The sequence below is a fragment of the Gouania willdenowi genome, chromosome 13, assembly GCF_900634775.1.
Source record: "Gouania willdenowi chromosome 13, fGouWil2.1, whole genome shotgun sequence".
NCBI classification, from domain to species: Eukaryota; Metazoa; Chordata; class Actinopteri; order Blenniiformes; family Gobiesocidae; genus Gouania; species Gouania willdenowi.
In genome coordinates this window covers 27,100,624-27,117,206 of record NC_041056.1, presented here as the reverse complement: position 1 = coordinate 27,117,206, position 16,583 = coordinate 27,100,624, and the positions used below count along the sequence as shown (strand labels likewise).

Below are 16,583 nucleotides of genomic sequence, written 5' to 3'. Positions count from 1 at the left end.
AACATTTTAAAGTTTAAAATATGTCATTGGAGCTATCTGATTTAATATGACCACATAAAAATTTGCCTTAAACAATTGCTTCTTATACTATTTTCTTTCTAGCAATATCAACCTCAGATCATGAGGGGGTCTTGAAGAAGAAGAGTAGGACATGATGGTACCTTCATGCAGCAGCAGCAATCCATCACCACCTCCTCACCACATCACCAGGACAGAAGGTACTCAAATAATAGCAAATCAAATAATATCAGATGATCCTGTGCTGTGGCCAAAAGCTATCGATGACAATGCTCTGTGTCAAATTGTGAGAAAAAAAAAAAACACTCTAAATAACAGACATGGATTTCCCCAAATTTCAGAAAATCCACGTCGGGAGATTCACTAGAGAAAATTACAAAATGACAATGAGAAATGGTTAGAAAATCCAATGAGAAATGGTTAGTGTACTCTTACTTTCCACTTAAATTCCTTGTTTTTTTTGTTGTTTTTTGCTTGGTAGCCTTTTAATCATTCTTAAAATTTTGCACATTTTAGTTGTGTTGGTTTTTCTGGGATTTACTGTATATTGCCAGGAGGCCCCATAGTCCTTCTTGCCTAGGGCCCCCAGGGGGTCTAGAAATGCCCCTGAAACTATCCCATCCACTTAGCTGTAGTTTCTGATATATTTGCCTGTCAACATTATCCAGAGTGTGGTTGTAGCGCACGGCAGCTTTGCCCTAGACATGGCGACTGGAGGTGTGGCCACGTCAAGTGAATACTATTCAGTTTTCATGTACCAAAGGCTCAAAGAACAACTGGAGCAGATGTGGAAGGTCAAAGCACACGTGTTCCTTGTGATACATGGAGCACTTGAAACCAGTCCTCTGTTAGAGAAGCAGAGCATGAGGAAGACAAACATACCACCCACAGAGTGTGAGAGAACGATTTATTTCATATACACAGTATATATACCAACTTATATACCAACCTAAGTTAACCATATGGACTTGGACTTGATTTATATAGCGCTTTATCACCACACTGAAGCAGTCTTAAAGTGCTTTACATAACAGCTCACTCTCACATTCACACACCACCTGAGCCACGGTCGCCATATATATTATGGAATAAGTAATGATAGGTTCAGTAAATGAAAATAAAAAAGACAATCTTTGATGAGTCAATCTGATCTTTTAATAGATTTTTGTATTATAAATGATATAACAAACATATTTATATTATGCATATACAGTTGCACAACATTGTACAGCCCCATTGTCCACAATGTACAATGTAAACTAAGTCACACACACACGCACGCACGCACGCACGCACGCACGCACACACACACACACACACACACACACACACACACACACACACACACACACACACACACACACACACACACACACACACACAAACAAACAAACAAACAAACTGAGTAGACAGGGAGTGGCTAGAAATACAAATAGGGAGCCTAAACCTACAGAACACAGAAGGAAAAACACAGAAACTATCTACCAATTGAGGACTAACTAGGAAAAAAAAGTGAGTTCTAAACATTTTATTTACAGATTACAGTTTTATTATAATGATTATCATTATTACTAATATTTTGATATTAATTAATAAATTAAAGTAGCTTTTTATAGCAAGGAAGAGTCAACAACGAAAATCATAATCTGAGAATATCGGCCTATTACATTGTCAAATTACAAACAGGATTTTTCTCATGAATATTTCACAGTAGTACCTTTGTGTTGTGGTGCCCACTTTAAAAGTTTTTTTTTTTTTCATTAAAAACTGCAGTATTCACGACTTAGCTCAGGTAGTGAAAATACTACTAAGTTGACTGTGTCTACTTTTCCATTTTGTTGTTGTTGTCCTTTAGTTCATCGACTTCTTCAGATGTTGATTTTTGCATCCTGTCAAACAGAGAAACACCTACTGTTTTAGTAGCTCAAGTACAAACCACACAAGGCACACACATCAATGGCCACAATATTTTGTTCTCCCAATAGATGTTATCAACTAATCAATTTAAATCACTTTATCCTAACATGAAGGGGTTGTCATTGAAATGCATAAAGTATGGATATATCTCTTTAAACCTTTTATCAAACTCCTCACCTGCATGTAATTTTTACTACACATTTTTTTGCAGAGTTTTTCTACTTTTCTAAAAAGTAAAATTAGCCTGCCTTGCTTGTTTGTTTGTTAGCAGGCTTACATGAAAAGAACTAAACAGTTTTTGATCAAATTTAAACCAAAGATAGACCATAGGCAAGTGTTTTTCAACCAGAATTGAAATGGGGTCGCCTGAAATATCTGGTAATTACTAACAAATAAACAAATTAAATTACTGATTGAAATCGTATTTAAAATGAAAATTAATGAAAATTAAAGTATTGTTCTTTTTCAAAGTAAAACGCCACACACAATCTCAAACAGCTGTATTCTATACTTTCACTTTCTCAAATGTAATTCTAGTTCAAATACAATGCAGTATGAATATATCTGAGCTGGTGCATCATGTCACGTAATCCTGGCTACTCGTAACACAGTATAACATATGTGACCAAAAACTTATTCTAAAAAAAGAAATGTGTCCCAAACATTTGGGATATTAAAATGGGATCACAAGCCAAAAAAGGTTGGGAAGCACTGCCTTAGACCACAGAAGATTCCAATACATTTTGGAGGTGATCCAGAGCACCAACGGAGGTGATCCGTTGGTGACTTCACACCTTTAATGTTTAAGTATTATGCATGTGTAAGTGAAAATCTCACAACATACAAACTAACCTACAGTGTATATACCCAATATTAGTGGTATGTATAATACATATCAAACATCATTTTCCACACCATGTTCCTTCAAACTTGCGTTCTCTGTAGGAGGTCCCTTTCTTTATTAGGTAGAGAAGCACCATGTCACAGAAGAAAGCTCCCTGCAGAGACACATATACTATCACATCCTGTACTCTCACTACTTAATGTGATGCTAAAAAAAAGTCCAGGTGACAAAAGCAAGGTTATACTTACAGCTCCCAACAGTGCCAGTCCTGCTCCCAGGTTAATGGCTGTTGGAACAATGCTGAACTGTCCAGCCTATGGATGAAAAGATTGAAGATGTAATAGTCATTGTATTTAACTAAAACTTCTAATAGATATATAAAACAAACATATATATATATAGATTTGTTTTAAGCTTTAGTCACCTCTTGTAACATTGTGACCACTAAAAGTAGTGATGATTTTATCTTCTCTATACTGTATTTTCCAGCCAATTAAACATGTCCCTAAAGTTGTTGCTTTGGAAGCAGATAAATGTGTAAGAACTTCTATTCTCACCATTCCGTGGACCATGATGTTAAACTTGACACCGTAGACTTTGAACAGAGATCTATAGCTTTGCCCTTCTGTGCTTTTATAATATCGAGTGTGTCTGTGAATACAAGAATTACACAAAAGTGTCAGTTTTCTTCTTTGCTTTCAAAACACTGTCACTTTCAATAGTGGTCACTGAACATCAGATTTTACCTGAAGTTAAATCCCTTTGAGATGCTGTTGTTGGATACGTTGATGTCCAGACGGACAAAGTGGTACTTGGGATGACAGTGAGAGTACCCTTTATCAAGGTCACAGTCCCACTCTATCGATATGCCAATAGAGCCACCCTGCACGAAAAACAACGGTTAGAAACAGGCCGTTTTTTAGTTCCTCGTCAAAAGTATCTGATGTCTTGTTGCCCTCGGGAAAACCTATTTTGGTCCAAATATATGCATGGTAAGAGAAAATAGGAATACTGTGAAGAATTAAAACTAGATGTTTTATGGGTCTTTCTCAAACTGTTTAGTCTTTAACAAACCAATGCAGTACACACAATGATCATCCTCGTAGATTCATGAAATAGTTGTGATAATGGGGAATTCCACCAATTTTCAAAAAGGGGAATTAGAATTCGAGAGTTCAATAACATCTCACTAGTAGTACAAGTTGACTGTTTTTAGTCTACTACTACTGATTGGTTCGTTTGAAAAGCCAATAGCAAGCCTGAATTTGCTTTCTCCGTCCCGTATTAGCATATTTTGTTCATTTTGTTAAAGATTTTGTGGGTTTCTGTGTTTCTCTTGCTTTAGTGCAAAAGGGATTTAGGTTTTTGTACAACATTTAAATATTTTATTATTTTAGGTTACATCAAATCTTTCACATAAATGCTGACTGAGACAGTGACGGGTGCATCCCATGATTCAGTTTGGAATTCCTTTAAACATACAAACTATGTTTAATGGAGGGAATATTTTCACATGCATTTTATCATTTGTTTTGTTTGTCTGTTAGCAGAATTACGTCAAAAGTACTTAACAGATTTTGACAAATTTTGAACCAAAGGTCTACCTTTACGCCATGAAAGATTCCATTACATTTCATATACATTTTAAACAAGCATTTTTTCTTCTATTTGATTAAACTCTTTAATCAAAATATAATTTTTATTTAACCAGGTAAGGACAGATTAAGATCATACTTCTTATTTACAACTGTGACCTCGCAAAAGACAAGGCCTTTTGAAGAAAATGCAGAAAGCTCTTTAAAAAATACAAACAAGATTAAGTATAACATAAACAAGACAATCTAAACAGTAGATTAAACTGCTACATTTTGACCAGAGTCCTACTAACAAATGTTGCCATGTCCTGAAAGTCGTATCCTGCACGCTTGGTGATGTCTCCCAGACGAAAGATGGGGCAGTACGGATTGATCTCCTCATTGTATCGACATTTCTTTAGGTAGGATCCATCAGCAGTTTCAAGAACGTTGGACCTTCCAGGACAAAAATATTGTTGGTGTGCTTTGTTATTTCTGCAATTGTTATCAAAAGTCAGTGGGGAGAAGTTGTGTTTGGTGCAAAAAAAAAAGCTCTTACTTTGAAAAGGAAAATTTTGGAAACTGAACGAAATTCTTAATGTAGATGGTGAAGTTTTCAGCGTTCTTTAGCTGTGGTCCTCTGTTCAAACACACATCACATCACTTAATCACATGGAGCCTTATCTGTGGGTTCAATTTTCATAAATCTGTACTAGATTCATCTTACTTTGGTTTGAAGTATTTTTCAATAGGACACCAACCGTAGATTTCACAGGTTCCAGTGGAGTTGGTGTTTTTCTTCAAGCATTGGCCACTGGTGACTCCTTCACAAAACCAGTAAAGCAACATGGCCAGATGTCATTATGGTCAATATTATTGATAAATGCAAGCTCCACGATAACTATCGACTTTCTTTAAACAACACATCTTCCTCACCATTACCAGCCACAACCAATCTTCCCTCTTTACAGTCTGAATCATGTTGGCAGTGGCCATCCAACACTTTAGGACTCTGGAAGAGAGGAACATTCATTCAACAATTGATACATAGTTTATCAGTTATTTTCAGCACTTTGCATTGTATCTTTCATACAATATGTAATGACAATTTGATTTCATTCGATGTAGGATAAACCCCAACTACTAAAAACAGATAGTAGCACTTTACTTGAAGTTTTATTCATAAGGCTGACATTATGCTGTCATTATTATGACATGACACATGTCATTAACATGAATAGGGTGTCATGAACGCCGTCATTAAAACTGCACTACCTGATTCTTGAACCATGATAGAGCAGCATGGCTGAATTTGAACCGTAAATTCCGCCCCCCACTCTCATAATCCCTCCCAGTCTTCTACTCTCACGGAAGTGCACGAAATCGCGCACGAGAGCTGAACGTGCACTATTGGTAAAACACGTCGCCAGGCAAAAGGATGCACACAAAATATAGGAAAATGAAACATTAGATTGCCTGTCTAGAAGGAAAACAGCCACTTGTGCGTCCAAAGTTAGTCTAAGACTGAAAACAAGTTGACATCATGCACGCGCTTCACTATATATCGCGGCAGCCAATGAGGAGGCTAGTTGTGGGCTCTGCTCACCCCTCCATTCTCTAAATCCTTTTGATTGGAGCTGGAGGGAGTAACTGCCAAGATTTTGTCTTCTGGGGTTTTATTAACTAAAATACATAATTATAAGGCACAGACAGCACGCAGACGTACAATTTTTTTCCAGAAATATTTACTTTTACAATATACAATATGATGCTAATAAGATTTTTTTTTTTTTCTTCAATTCAAAAAAATAAATGGAGAACTCCAGTTTTAAGTGCTGCTCGCTAAATTATGACACCTTTTGCTAAATTATGACACCTTTGAAGCTATGTTGGCATTTTTTGGATTAGGTGGAGGGATCTAGAGGGGTTAGGTAGGAGAAGGGTTAGGGTAACAAACAACACTTAATGACAGCCTTCATGACACCTTATTAATGTTTGTGACAAGTGTCATGTTATAATAATGACAGTGTAATGTCAGCCTTTATGTATAAAAGTAAAGTGTTACTAAACAAAGTTTTACACTGCAAAAAGGGAAATCTTAATAAGGTAAAATATCTTAAATTAAGGCAATAAATCTCCAGTAAATCCCCACAAACTAAAGTAAAAAGTAGTTAATGGTTGTTTACAGATTAGTTTTCTGAATTTGTAATTGATGAAAAGCCCTGTTTTAATTACATATTACTCTACCTGGGAGAGCTTCTCCCAGGAAGACTTAAAAAAGCCATGCTGATGGCTCCTGAATGTTGGCAGTCAGGCCTTCTACTGCAGCAGGCTACGTTTACATACCACAAGGTCTCTGGAAAAGTGTCGCTAAAGGTCTAGCAAAGGGAAATGAAGTATAGTGGAATAAACACAACCAAACGCACAGACTGCCTTTTGTTTATCTTTGGAGTTCATTTGTTTTGACATAACACTGTAGGGACAGTGTTCCTCTGTCGTGTTGACTGTACAAACAAAGTATTAGTCATATTACTCATCCAACTGCAGGCATTAGAATGTGAGTCTCAGTGTATACTGTTTATTTGCTCTTTGTGCACTAGATAATACATTTTCAAGTGTTTTCTGTCAGACTTTGAAAACAAAAAAGGAGAAAAATAAAAGTTAACATATATTTATTAATACTTAATACTTTAATTTATCTACAGTGAAAACCAGATATTTACATACACAATTTTTCTCACTGCGCAACATGAAATCAGAATATACAGTACTTTTCCGGTCCAGTAAAAAAAAAATTAAATTATTTCTATTTGCTAAATGTCAGAACAATACGATTAAAATGATTTTTCAAGGGTCTGCAGCTGATCAGCTGTCATATTTGAAAGGGTGTTACAATTCATCCATTAGATCGATGAATCGATTTCTATTCCTATCATCCAACTACATTGATCTGTGATCAGCAAGATGGCCTTCCAGATGACACATATTGATCTAAAATAATTTGAAGAGGTAATCAATAGATTGTATCGATAAAAGGAAAAAACGCATTGGACTTAAGCATGGCAGACTTTATATGGATGTGTTTAAAAAGCGTTTTTAATAATAAAGACGTTACTGCCGACTCTGTGACGTCATTGCCACACGCCATGTTAAAACAAAAAGTAGCAGGTTCAACCACTGCTCATTTAACCTGGACAGTATGGAAGCCCAAAAGAGTCATAATTAAATAAATAAAAACATTTTTGTTAGGTTCTGTTTATTTTAACCCTTGGGTCCTCTTTTTGTTATTCTGTCTTTGTTTATTTGGTTTGTGTTAACTCTTGTCTGTGTTTCAGGTGTTCCTGTTTGTGACTCCACCCCTCAGTGATGTCTGTGTGCTTGGGTGGTGATTGATTAGCGCCCTCGTGTTTCCACCCAGGTGTGGCCCATTCCCAATCAGGCCTCCTCCACTATTTAGCTGAGTGCTTGTACGCAGTATGACTGTGGGATCATTGTGTGATGTCAGGTTCGTGGTCTCGGGCCTTGTGTCTGGTCTTGCTCCCTGTTCCTACTCCCCTGTTTTGGATTTAGGTTTTGATTTTGGAATAAAAACATGGAGTGGTTCCAGGAACGATATGCTACGATCATGCCTCCTTCTTTCCCTGCATTTGGGTCCACACCAACACTGAACCGTAACAATTTTTAAATAAATGCCATTTTGATAAATAACAGACAAATATATATTATGGCCATTCAATTGTTAAATATGGTAATATTATTATGAAATACATTTTTTTATTCTTAAATATCTATTTCCACAATGGTCTTTTTTTTATTTCATAATGTCTTTTTCCACAATTACCTTTTTATTTCATAATAACATTTTTCAGCAGAATGTACCACATGCATGCTACTTTTGAGGGCAAACAAAGCAAGTGTGAAATGTGCAACATGTAACAATAAGCTAAACACAACTGTTCAGAGAAGTTTGCATTTTAACGTACTGCTCTGCCCTCCAGCACTAACCTGTCTGCTTACACCTGAAACTCCTTAAAAATGACTCACGTCAGCAAACGTACAGAGGCTAAGTAAAGAAGAGTTAAATAAACAAATAATCCTTACTTAATTCTCACCAAATGTCCTAAGGCAGTCCTGTCACTGGAGTTGTAGTGGGCAATGGCCACGATTACATAATGTTTTAGTATGGCCACAATATTGGGCTTTAGATCCAAATAACAATTCAATCCTCTTTGAACTGACCTTGTAAATACCTAATTCCGAATTAAAATGGCCATTCCAAATTAGGCAAGGCAAGTATATTTGTATAGTGCATTTCAAACACAAGGCTTTACCAAATTTACCAATGTGCTTTACATGATCAAAAAGTGCAAAAAAAAAGCATTCAATAGCTTAAATATCAATAAGAACATTAAAATCAGTAGCAAAAACATTTAAAATCATCAGTAAAAACATTTCAAATCAGCAACAAACACATTACATCAACAACAACATGACCAAAAATCTCCCTCTCAATCGTACGCAGTAGAGAAAAAGTGTGCCTTTAACTTTGATTTAAAAATCTTCACATTGGATGCTGACTTCAGCTCTGCTGCAGTTTGATCCGTTTCTTTGCAGCATAACAACTAAAAGCAGCATCACCATGTTTGCTGTGAACACTGGGATCCCCTATCTGACCTGTGTCCATAGATCTGAGAAACTTAAATCCGAATTGAGTGGCTGGTTTATTTAGATTTTTCATTCCGAATGAAATAACCCCTCGATGCTGTATAGGTATAATTCCGCTTTAAATTAATTTTGGACTTCCTGTGCATGCTCGTCCTGTTGCGATGACGCGCTGGTGACGACACATTCCAAGATGGGCGCCAAACAGCAAGGGGTGGAGACTATTTATTTAATAAGAGCCTTAGAAGACATGGATATAATGAAGAAGTGGATGGACGTATAAACATGTGGACATTCACACGGACATTAGCAAATGAAACAGGCTTCATTATTTCAGAAATGATTCTCCGCTACCATATCTCCCTTCTCCTCCTCTGCTGATGAAAGTGAAACCGTATGTTATTGTCGAGCTGCTGCTTAAAACGACAATCAAAATAAAAGTGAAAAAAGTTCTTATTATCTGGTCTTCAATGTTGTGGCCGAAAAGAAAAGGTTTGTTGTCCAATCAGAACCCTTCCCAACCCCAGACCTAAAGCAGAATTGAATTAAGGTGAATAAACGCATTTTCCATGTAAAGCTCAATTTGGAATGACTATTTCCAAGTAAACACAAATAATTCCAAATAATTAATTCCATGACCCTATGACAGTCATAAGGTTGTGCCAATGATTGTGCCTCAACAGTCATTCAACAGCATTGATGCAGTTTGAAAAGGATGCCACAGTCTTTTACAGGGGTACCATATGGAGACCACAGAGCATGTGCTCACACCACTGTCCAAATGAATGAACTGTCACGCAGGGTGGACTTGAACTTCATCTCATTCCTCGTAAATATGGCATGACTGGCTCAATAGTGTCAATATGTGCTTTCTTACCTCAGCACAGAATCCAAGCCTCTGGTTTGGTGTCTCCAAGAAACTGGTAATGATAAAAAGACAAGCTTCACCCTGTGGGAAGGAAAAGTAATATTTGTATCGATATCATTTCACGAGGAGGTTCTTCCACATTTGACCTTGGATAAGAAGAAAAAAATTATACTAATTTGTATATGATTATAAGTGGTAAGAACACTTTCTGTTATAAAGTGCTGTACGGTGGTAGTGTGGTTGAGATGTTTCACCTGTGGTGGGACAACATAATCCTCCGGTCCCCACAGCAGGACACCAGACTCAGAAGTGTTGGTGACTGAGACTCCCTTCACTTTGGTGATGACTGAGCTCTGGATGGACTCGTCTGTCTCCTGGTAGCCTTTCTTTTTTATAAAAACCCACCTTTGTGTGTGAACAGAAATATTGGATGGTTTTTAAAACACTGTAATTCAATAGTGTAGGTGATACAATACTGTAAATTGACAATGATGTGTTGAAAGTATGACATGGTAAAAAAAAAAAAAAAACGAAGAAAAAAAATAGCCATGAACTACACTGAACAAAAATATAAACAACACTTTTGTTTTTGCTCCCATTTTTCACAAGCTGAACTCAAAGATCTAAAACATTTTCTAGATACACAATACAAAAGACCTATTTCTCTCAAATATTGTTCACAAATCTGTCTAAATCTGTGTTAGTGAGCACTTCTCCTTTGCAGAGATAATCCATCCCACTGCCTGTGGAATGTTGGTCCACTCCTCTTCAATGGCTGTGCTAAGTTGCTGGATATTGGCAGGAACTGGAACACGCTGTCGTATACTCTGATCCAGAGCATCCCAAACATGCTCAATGGGTGACATGTCTGGTGAGTATGCTGGCCATTCAAGAACTGGGATGTTTTCAGCTTCCAGGAATTGTTTACAGATCCTTGCAACATATGGCTGTGTATTATCATGCTGCAACATGAGGTGATGGTCGCAGATGAATTGCACAACAATGGGCCTCAGGATCTCGTCACGGTATCTCTGTGCATTCAAAATGCCATCAATAAAATGCACCTGTGTTCATTATCCATAACATACACCTACCCATACCAAACCCCACCGGCACCTTGGGCCACTCCATCCACAACGTTAACATCAGCAAACCGCTCATCCACGAGGCCACACACGCTGTCTGCCATCTGCTCTGAACAGTGAAAACCGGGATTCATCCATGAAGAGAACATCTCTCCAACGTTCCAGACGCCATCGAATGTGAGCATTTGCCCTCTCAAGTCGGTTACAACAACAAACTACAGTCAGGTCAAGACCCCGATGAGGACGACGAGCATGCAGATGAGCTTCCCTCAGACAGTTTATGACAGTTTGTGCAGAAATTCTTTGGTTATGCAAACCAATTGATGCAGCAGCTGTCTGGGTGGCTGGTCTCAGACCATCTTGGAGTTGAACATGCTGGATGTGGAGGTCCTGGGCTGGTGTGGTAACACGTGGTCTGTGGTTGTGAGGCCGGTAGGATGTACTGCCAAATTCTCTAAAACACCTTTGGAGACGGCTTATGGTTGAGAAATGAACATTCAATTCATTTTTTTCCCCCACATTTTGTTTAGTCTATTTTTTGTAATATTTTTTACGATAAGCAGCTTTAAAGCAAACAGACTGCAAAGTGTCACTTAGTGTGCCATTTAGATCTATACAATTGGTACAGGTTGGTTATGTAGGGAAGACTATTTTCCCTTTCAAAAATTCCACAATTCCGTTTCAGGGTATACCAATTTCCGTGTCATGTTTGCATCACGTTTCATCATATTTTACTTTTTCAATGGCTTTAGAAATTGTATCAAACATGCTAAATAGGGTGAAGAGAGTCAATTACTGTTATCAATTTAACATTTTTGTGCTTCAGATGTTTTTCAAAAAACTGGAGGGTTACGTTGAAATCACGCAAATGCTTGAATTTTGTGTTTTTTTTGTCCATTTACCGCAATCACTGAAAATCCCTAGTTGTGTAAAGGTGGGAAAGGTATTCAGGGCATACATTGTTATTATTGTTATTCACAACTTTGTAATTTATATCTATTGAACATCTTTTCATTTTCCCAGCCTGCCTCAGTGTTGTCCCAGACTACGTCCAACCTTTGATAAACACATTGTGTCCATCATCTTTAAATCATCTCTAACTGGCTTCTCAAATATGAAACTAGATGGCATTGACCTCCACAGTCACCAGATTTCATTTACAGTTATTTCCCATTGCTTACACACTATGAACATATGTTTAAACAAATGTGACAATACATTACCTCATGGTATGTCTACCTTAAACACAGCATGGCCATAACTTAGAGCATGTGCTGCTGCTACAATAGACTCAACTTTGAGTTTTGCAGAATTCTTTTTGAAGAAAAGAATGAAAAGCAGTGAAAACTGCTGTATCGTGTTGCGCAAAGCTAATAGTGTTTAAATGATGGAAAGGTGTATTTATTTGTCATCAGTGTTTCATTTCGCCCAGTTATTTTAGAGTTTTGATGACAGTGTATCAGAGCCATACATGTGAATACTTCATTTTTTGATTCAATTCTTTTTTCTGCTTGTATTTAAAGTATTGCCACAGCGAGCAAAGCATTTGCTAAATGAGTTCAAGCAATTGGAAAAGAAACAAAAAAAAAAAGTTTGTTTGGAATGTGGTGGAACTGGTCAATCTCATCTCAAATGTGCAGCAAATGTGCGATTGAATCATGTCATTATGAAACTAAATCTCATATGAAGGTTTCCAACACATTTTTCAATCTGTTCCTCTAAAAACTGACAAAGTTTATTTCATAATGGAGTTCTGTACTTGATATTGATAAACACATCACCAATCAAGCAGCAAATATCCAGCCTATCCATTAAACAGTCACAACCAAAATGATGAGGTTTACAGTAAAACAACATGATATTGGCTACTTACCCTATCAGGTAACCGATTATAGACAACTGAATGAGTCTGTACAAAACTCCCACTTTCTTATTTTTGGCTACAATGTATTTTTCAGTTTTGTAGTTAAATAAAGCAGAGAAGTGTCCTTTCCATTTGCTCCCAGCCATCACACAGCAGATCCTGGATCTTCACCAACAGTTTCACGCTCGGTCTGAGACAGAATGTTCAAACAGAGCTCTAACTGCAGCCCCTCTCCACCCCTTAGGCAGCTGCTTTAAACAGTGGTGTTAAACCTATGGCCCCTGGCCCTTTCTTTAATTTGCTTGAATCATCTCACACATGACACAGTCTTCTCTGTTTTGCCAGGTGGAACTGGTAATTCCACCATTAAACATTCTGGTCAATCTACATTCCTACACTCACCTATGTTCATGAGCTTTGGGTCATGACCAAAAGAACAAGATCGCAGGTACAAGCGGCTGAAATGAGTTTCTTCCATAAGGTGGCTGGGCTTTTCCTTAGCGATCAGAATCAGAATCAGAAATGTTTTATTTGCTAAGTACAGTTTTTAAGACAGCAAGTAAGGATGCAGGTGCGGGCCTGCGTCACACTGCATTAGCTTAGCATTAACATAGCATAAAATTATGACATCATCACTGTTAATGACATCATCAGTGTTCTAAAACAATGTTTAGCAAAAGTTTCACAGTGTGCCTGTTCCTTGTCTCATTTATTCATTTTCTTGAAAATTTCATCCAAATCCGTTCATAACTTTTCAAGTTATCTTGCTAACACACACGCACGCACGCACGCACGTGCTTTAATATGGAAGATGCACTTTAACATGGAGGGATAGACTTTGTGTCAGTTGTAAATCACTAAGTGAGACAGGTAGGTTAGTATAAAAGGATACATAAGGATTAAAAAGTATCTAAAAGTCCAACAACTTAGATTTGACATTAAAAGTCTTTAAAAGTAACAACGTTACTCCACCTTCGCTGAATGCATGCACACTCCCGGCGGCCAGGGGATTTGTCGGGTAAGGGCGAGTAGATTGAAACAGCACCGCTCAATCCATTGCTTTATATCCAGACAAGCGCGCACCCGCGGTGTCCGCCATGTTGTAAACAAAGCTCTGAGCAGCTACGAGAAGCAGGATTGTCAAATGTCATCACGCCGCTGTGGTACATTAAAACTGTTTTTTTTTAATTTAGTTTGATTTTGTGATATTTTGAATTTTATATCGCAGTTTTTTTTAAATTTCCTAGTCTCTGTGTTTTTAGTACTTAATATAATTTACACAATATACGAATGTTTTAAGAATTTGGAAAACTGTAGTTGAAGACTAGTGACCACTAGGAGGTACCCTCTGCAAACTCCGCGTATGAGAAAATGATGTAGGAGGTACACGTTGGGTAAACACTACTTGAAGTTTTATACATAAGGCTGACATTTACGTTGTCATTTTCTGTCATTAGCATGAATAATTAGATTAGATTAGACTTTATTGATCCCTTGGGAAGGCTCCGTCAGGGAAATTACAATTCCAGTAGCATTACAGAAAGAAAGAAAAAAAGCAGCACACAGGGTTGAAATATACAATACAGAAATACAGAATATAGATAATATAAAATACAAAAAAAGAAACCAGAATGTACAGAAATAAATAATAAATAAACAAACAAGGTTGGTGCTACAGACTACAGCTATTGCTCCTCTGTCTGCTACCCCTCCTCCCCCGACCTAGGAGTTGTACAGATTGATGGCCTGAGGGACAAAGGAGTGCTTCAGTCTGTTAGTTCTGCACTTTGGACGGAGCAATCTGTGGCTGAACAGGATCTTCGGGTTGATGATGACAGTGTGTAATGGGTGGCTGGAATCGTCCATGATGTCCAGCACTTTGTCCAGTGTTTTTCTCTCTGCCACCGTCACCAGTCCAGCTTCATGCCAACCACAGAGCCTGCCCTTCTGATCAGTCTGTCCAACCTGAAGGCATCCTTCTTTGAGGTGATTTTCCCCCAGCACACCACGGTGTAAAATAGGATGCTGGCTACAACAGACTGGTAGAAGATCCACAGGAGTTTCCTGCATATGTTAAAAGAGTGCGGCCTCCTCAGGAAGTACAGCCTGCTCTGTTCCTTCATGCATAGGTGGTTTGTGTGAGTTGCCCAGTCCAGTTTGTTATCCAGCCACAGCCCAAGGTACTTGTAGGAGTCCACAACCTACACCTCAGCGCCCTCGATCAGAACTGGTTGCAGTCTTGGTATGGACCTCCTAAAGTCAATGACCAGCTCCTTTGTCTTTGAGGTGTTAAGCTGTAGATGGTTGGTGCGGCTCCAATCAGCAAAGTCCCTCACCAGGCTCCTGTACTCCTTCTCTCTGTTGTCGTTGATGTACCCAACGATGGCTGTGTCATCAGCGAACTTCTGGATGTGATACAGCTTAGAGGTGTAGCAGGGTGAAGAGAAGAGGGGCCAGCATCGTTCCTTGGGGCGCTCCGATGCTGCTGATCAGTGTCAGACGTGGTGTCCTTCAGCCTGACATATTGCGGCCTGTTGGTGAGATAGGTGGAGATCCAGGTGACCTGACAGGGGTCTACTCGCATCCTGTTCAGTTTGTTCTTAAGCAACAGGGGCTGGATGGCGGTGAACACACTCGAGAAATTAAAAAACAGAACCCTGACTGTGCCGCCTCCTTCATCCAGGTGCGAGTGGGCTCGGTGTAGAAGGTAGAGGATGGCATCCTCCACACCAACACCTGCCTGGTATGCAAACTGTAGACGGTCCTGGGCGTGCTGCGCCTCGGGTCCGAGGAGGCTGAGGAAGAGCCGCTCCAACGTCTTCATCAGGTGTGAAGTGAGTGCCACTGGTCAGAAGTCATTCAGCTCACTGTGCTGGTTCTTCTTAGAAACCAGCACAATGCAGGATGTCTTCCAGAGGGTGGGCACTCTCCCGAGCTGCAGGCTAAGGTTGAAGATGCGTTGTAGCGGCTTACCCAGTTCAGCAGTGCAGGTCTTCAGCAGTCTATGACACACCATGTTTGGGCCTGCTGCTTTCCTGGGCTGAAGCTTCCTCAGCTGGCCTCTGACTTTGTCAAAAGTGATGTATGGGGGTGGTTGTGTTGATGTAGTGTCTGGGGGGAGGTGTACTGAGGGAGTGACGAGAGATGACTGTACTGAGGGAGATGGTGAAGGTGAAGTTGGGTCAGGAGGAGGAGGAGGAGGAGGAGGAGGGGGCATGGGCTGGTTGAACCGATTGAAGAAGGTTTCATGAAGGGTCATTAAGTGTCGTTTGATAAATTATGACACCTTTGGAGCTATGTTGCCCCTTTTTTTTTTTTAGTTATGCAGAGGGAACTAGTGGGGTTAGGGTTAGGCAAGGTTTGGTTTTTTGCCTCTATTAGAAATGTATTGCCTGAGAATACATTGTATACCTGTTCATGCTCCTGCTGTATACAAGTTGGCATGGATTTGGCCTTTTCTAAGGTGATCAGATAGAGTAAAAAATTATTATTGCTACATTGTTGTGTTGTGTGTTTTTGTTGGTGCTGCAGGTGGTGAAATCGGGGACACAGTAGACTCGGGGTGTTTCATAGCCTCTGAATGCTCTGAGAGCAAAGAGGACCTGGAGCAGGCCACCCATGCAGGCAGTGGATTCATTAACATCGTTGGTAAAATGTTTTACATTTTAGTGCAAAAAGTGAACAGTTTTCACACAATAAATTTTTACTTTCCATTCAAACCCAGTAATAATGGCTCAGCTCCTGACTGGTC

General features: G+C 38.8%; 1 protein-coding gene across 1 annotated transcript; it reads right to left on the bottom strand.

Annotated features, from left to right (window-relative positions):
• Positions 1 to 1,840: 1,840 nt before the first annotated feature.
• On the bottom strand, positions 1,841 to 13,003 carry p2rx5 (purinergic receptor P2X, ligand-gated ion channel, 5). The gene is made up of 12 exons (XM_028465105.1): positions 12,842 to 13,003; positions 10,138 to 10,288; positions 9,893 to 9,964; positions 5,290 to 5,365; positions 5,081 to 5,177; positions 4,913 to 4,993; positions 4,668 to 4,809; positions 3,526 to 3,662; positions 3,337 to 3,430; positions 3,028 to 3,093; positions 2,851 to 2,933; positions 1,841 to 1,907 (listed from the first exon to the last, which is right to left on the bottom strand). The coding sequence occupies exons 1-12, from the start codon at positions 12,976 to 12,978 to the stop codon at positions 1,841 to 1,843; spliced, it is 1,203 nt and encodes a 400-aa protein (XP_028320906.1). The 5' UTR covers positions 12,979 to 13,003.
• Positions 13,004 to 16,583: the final 3,580 nt, after the last annotated feature.

Bases quoted from the DNA above. Each gene is read 5' to 3' on its own strand.
- p2rx5 (XM_028465105.1), bottom strand. From the start codon at position 12,978: ATGGCTGGGAGCAAATGGAAAGGACACTTCTCTGCTTTATTTAACTAC. The intron at 9,965-10,137 runs GTGAAACATCTC...TCCTTCCCACAG, and splicing joins ATTATGTTGTCCCACCACAG to GGTGAAGCTTGTCTTTTTAT. The intron at 4,810-4,912 runs GTAAGAGCTTTT...TTGTCCTGGAAG, and splicing joins CCAAAATTTTCCTTTTCAAA to GTCCAACGTTCTTGAAACTG.